At 37.6% G+C, this 4,791-nt stretch overlaps 1 protein-coding gene across 1 annotated transcript; it reads right to left on the reverse strand.

Moving 5' to 3' along the window:
* LOC143589579 (protein HIGH CHLOROPHYLL FLUORESCENCE PHENOTYPE 244, chloroplastic-like) lies at positions 1–3,013 on the reverse strand. Its single transcript, XM_077070302.1, has 8 exons — positions 2,875–3,013; positions 1,722–1,948; positions 1,557–1,655; positions 1,292–1,486; positions 1,098–1,190; positions 933–1,028; positions 257–397; positions 1–185 (listed from the first exon to the last, which is right to left on the reverse strand). The coding sequence occupies exons 1-8, from the start codon at positions 3,011–3,013 to the stop codon at positions 9–11; spliced, it is 1,167 nt and encodes a 388-aa protein (XP_076926417.1). The 3' UTR covers positions 1–8.
* Positions 3,014–4,791: the final 1,778 nt, after the last annotated feature.

Here is a 4,791-nt window from a genome sequence, read left to right on the forward strand (position 1 = left end):
ATCAAATATTAAATGTAGAAGTCACTTTGCTTGGATTGGGCCTTGAGGTCCTTCAGCTTCTTCAATATGTTTGTGAAGTAATCCTGCAAATACTTCTCCAATGTAAGGATATCCTTCTGATCCACACCAAGAAGCTCGTATGTCTCGTTCATTGGAACCGAAAACACCGTATCACTTGTCAGAATCTGCAACATCAAACATAACATGTCAACTGTGAACGAAACAGAACATGTTTTGTAGTCGTTTCTTTGTTAACCTCTGAAAATGCCAATCGGTCTGCAACATCATTTGTCCACTCAAAACAACGAGTTAGCTGCCGAGTAAACTTCAAAACAGACACCGGGACTGTGGTCACGTTTGCATCTTGTCCAGCTAGCCTCTCACATAATGTTATCACCTACTCACAGTTTAAACCCGTTAACACTCAACTCATATATTAGGCTTAGGGTGCAAAACGTGCCGAGCCGCTCGCAACCTACTCGATATCACATTGATAAACAGCTCAAACCAAACCGAACTGAGCCCGACGCCCAACTAAAGATTGTTTAGTTATCTAGCCAGAGCTCAAGCCTTGTAGGGTAAGATCTTTAAGGCTGGTCGTGTATTTTTAAGTTAAAACTCTTTTGGACTCTTTTGGACTTCTATGCATTATTTCGCACTGCACAACCAAGCTCGAGCCAAGCTTTGGCCCGTTTAAGGTAATGGAGATGAGCTTTAGCCGAGCTTAGGCTTGTTAAGATTTTTCTTCATACATACAAAATTAAATAAAAATCTATATAAATAAATTCTATAAATGCTAAACGAGACTCAAGAACCGTGCTTTAGAAAAAGAGCTCGAAACGAGCCAAGCACAAGCCTAGTCAAGCTCGGGCTCAGAACGGATCAATTACACCCCTAGTTAGACTCAGCTGAACCCATAAAATACTTTTTACCTCTTGTGTTGTCCAAGCACGAGGCCCAGCAAATGTAAGTAGCTTCCCATTAACTTTTTCACTTCGTATCGCAATAAATGTTAAACGAGCTATATCCTGTACAAAATCACCTTTAATACTATTAACTGCGTGTGAAGATAGATAAGATATGTTAAGTTAAGTTACCTGAGTGTCCATATAAGCTATTCTTGTGGGGGCGTCGGTTCCCCATACAGATTTTTCTTCTAATATCGGAACAGCATACTGCCCAATTAGCCCCTGTAAGTAAAACATCACACAATTAGTTAAAAAAAAAAAGAAAAAAAAAAGAAAAAACTAAAGGTGTGAACTGTGAATATTATTGTTATCTATCTATCTACCTGCATAAAACCACATAAGCGAATAACAACATGATTGATACCGGACTCTTGAAGAAACTTCTCAGTACAATACTTGATCTCCATCAATGGAACGTCGGGATGCTTGTCACAATTGTGAATTGAAAAGAATACGTACTTTTGAATCCCCATTGCTTTTGCACACTGTATAAGGGCAACCTTTCCTTCCCAGTCTACCTAAAATGGAATACATGCATACTTTAGAAAGACTCGTTCAAAATTAGAGTGAGTTTTAATTAACGCTTACGGTTTTTATGGGCTCCTCTGGACGCCCTGTCGCACAATCAATAATTGTATGGACTCCTACCAGTGTTGCTGGAATCGTTTCAGGCTTGCTTAAATCTCCCTGCACGTAAATAAATATTTATCTACGAAAACCACCTAAATGGTCATTTCAGTATATATGTCTTACATTGACAACAGTAGCACCCCAGTCACGAAGAAAGTCGGCAGGGGCGGGTCTAGGTCTGACAAGGCATCGCACATCATAACCCTCATCTAGTGCCCGTCTAACCACCTGGCGCCCTAACGTTCCTGTTGCTCCGATAACCATTATGCTGGTTGGTCTCACCGGGGTGCCAGGGGCCAAATTAGCTACAGGTGCAGTCCCTGCTGTACATGTAATCACACTCCCTCCAACTGCTATATGTTAGTTTCAACCATCATATACAGGCTTCAATAAATCTCTAAATTTTGTTTGATACATGCCATGGTTGTAAAAATCCACGATTAATCACTAGTCGGTACCCCACTGACTAGTTGCCGATTAATCGCTATTTGGTCAGAATCGAAAAATTTATATATAAAATTTAGTATGTATTTATGTATGTGTGTGTGTGTATAGATAAAGGATCCGATGCATTAATCCTTTCGTACAATAGGTACGCGACACTCTGGAACGTCGATTTTCAATAACCATGCTAACCCTAAAATCACAACTACGTGAGCCGGTCTTCATCCACATCTGCTCCCATCGATTCCGTCCACCTTCACCATCACCGTTCAGTAATCCTTCACTATCCTACGCGAGCCGGTTTTTTGCCTGAACGTTTTAGGTTTTAAGCCTAAACGGTTTTAAGGTTTAACCTTGAACGTTTTAGGGTTGGGAATTTGGCTCGAACGTTTTTGGTTTTTTAACACTACACGTATTTCGCATACCTAATGTATGCTAAGCAATTATTGTACGTTAGCGCACCCCTATATATACGTGTGTATTTGAAAAATTACATATAAATTCCAACCCGAATAATTGCTGGTCTCTACCCCACTGCCTGACTAGCGCTTGGCGATTTCTACAACAATGAAATGATTATAAATATCCCGCCTAAGCGCTGAATAATCGTTTGGTCGAAATCGGTCAAAGTTGAAAATTATATATATAAAATTTGGTGCATATATATATATATATATATATGTATATTAAAAAAATTACATGTAAATTCAATTCTATTAATCGCTACAGCCCAACTAGCGGCTAGCAACTAAAAAAACAGCATATATGAATATGAAATTAATATTAATCCTAGAATGCTAAAACCTGAAAATGAATGGTGGGAATGAAATACCTCTAAGCTTAGAATTAGAATTAAAATGCGAGACATGGGGAAGAAAGCGGTCGGGTCGGGTCGACGTCAGCGAGGTGGCGGTGAATTGGCGGTTGAGTGCCGGAGAATGAGTGTGAGAGCACCGTGTGATGGAAGCCATATCTGTGCCTGTGCCTGTGCCTGTGCCTGTGCCTGTGCCTGAGGGAAAGAAAAATGAAAGAAAGACAAAAGACAGTGAGATGTGAGTGATTCCACGTCGCTTCTTTTGCTACACCCATCCGTATATGGATTACGAATTCCAGTTTTTTCATTTATGTTGTAGACATTCATTTTGTTACTTTGCATTGGGCCAAGCCCACACTCTCTTTATGTTCAAGTTGAACCGTGTTAATTCTTGACACAACCCAAAACCTAACATAAAGAAATATAGGCTTTGGATCGGCTTTCTTAAACATGTCAATCCAAACCCGACACGTTTAAAAAACAGGTTAACCCGAACTCAACCCGTTAAAAAGTGGGTTGACATGTTAATCCATTTAAGAATTTTAAAGAAGTTAGTATTTTGATTTTAGAGAATTTTAATGTTAAATACTAAGATTTTTAATTTTTCATATATCAATTAACTTTTAAAAGTAAAGCTAATTTCTTTTTAAACTATTTTTATTTACTATTTACTTTTAATATTTTTATTTTATTAGTTCTAACTGTCCATGGTCTGGTTATTTCCATTCATTTGTTTTTATCTTAAGCTAAACATGTGAAACTAATTTTATTAATTGGGAATGAGAGATAAATACATAAAAACAGATTAAATCTACCACAAATTATTAACGACTTATAAATGAATAAGTAATAAACGGGTCGACACAACATGACACGAAAATGTATTACTCATATTTGTATATGAACGACAAAGTGGGCTGACCCGAACACAACCCGAACATAACACAAATTTAAATGGGTCGATACGACACGAATAAATATATGGTTTGGGTTAGGGTTGAACAATCTCAACATGCTAACCCACCAACCTAAAACCCATCAACTCATCAATCCGCCAACCTGACATGATTGACACCCAAACAAAACACATATTGATTTGGTCTTGTAGGCTATTTGAAACTGTACTAAATGTTATTAAACTCATACAAAAATTATTTTCCATTATATCCATTATAAATGAGATGGGACTCAATGGTAGAACACTCACTTTACTAGTGAGAGTTAGGGGGTTCAAACCTCACTATCACCAATTTATATGGGAGATATGAGGGATGACGCTGGCTTGCCAGGGTTCGAGTCCTGATCTCACCCGGTTTTACCGGCTCCTCGCTGTCATGCCGTTTGGCGGGCGTGGGGATCGGGTTTTATCCGAGAAATCCCTCAATAGGTGGATCGCTAGGGCTCCGTCCGTCCGGACTCGTGGCCGGCTCGGGCTACCTTTAGCCAACGGGGGTCGCGTACGGAGTACCCGGTGTTACTTAGTTGGTCGTTCCAAAAAAAAAGGATGAATTAAACATGATATCCATACTATATAACAAATAAAGCTTTCTAAATGCCACATTGCATTTGATTTTTATTTCTATTTAATCTTTTAATTTTTTCTTTTAAATAATTATTCCCTGATTTAAAAAATTTAATACCAACATAAATATGTTATTTTGTTTTATATAAATATATTGTATTAGTTATTAGTATTAGGTTTTTATAAGTAATCAATTTTCACGTTGATTTTGAATAATGATTTCAAAAATTAAGGTTTTAAATATATTATATTAGTTAATTAATATTAAGGTTTTATAAGAAATGAAATTATTTAGATCAATTTAAAATTATGTAACGCCCGTTAATTCTGGTTTCAAGAATTAAAGCTTGTGGAGTATGTATAATTCTCGGGATTTATCCGATGTTTCTTGGAAGCCTTTGCGTCATCGCGGT

Source organism: Bidens hawaiensis, unplaced genomic scaffold (assembly GCF_021521415.1).
Source record: "Bidens hawaiensis isolate Kalapana, Puna unplaced genomic scaffold, B.hawaiensis_p1.1 tig00037631_1, whole genome shotgun sequence".
Lineage (NCBI taxonomy): Eukaryota > Viridiplantae > Streptophyta > Magnoliopsida > Asterales > Asteraceae > Bidens > Bidens hawaiensis.

What these genes read in the sequence shown, in the direction of transcription:
- LOC143589579 (XM_077070302.1), bottom strand. Translation starts at nt 3,013, where the DNA reads ATGGCTTCCATCACACGGTGCTCTCACACTCATTCTCCGGCACTCAAC. An exon ending in CAGAGGAGCCCATAAAAACC is followed by an intron (nt 1,487 to 1,556) that starts GTAAGCGTTAAT and finishes ATTCCATTTTAG; the next exon opens with GTAGACTGGGAAGGAAAGGT. An exon ending in TAGCTTATATGGACACTCAG is followed by an intron (nt 1,029 to 1,097) that starts GTAACTTAACTT and finishes GATTTTGTACAG; the next exon opens with GATATAGCTCGTTTAACATT.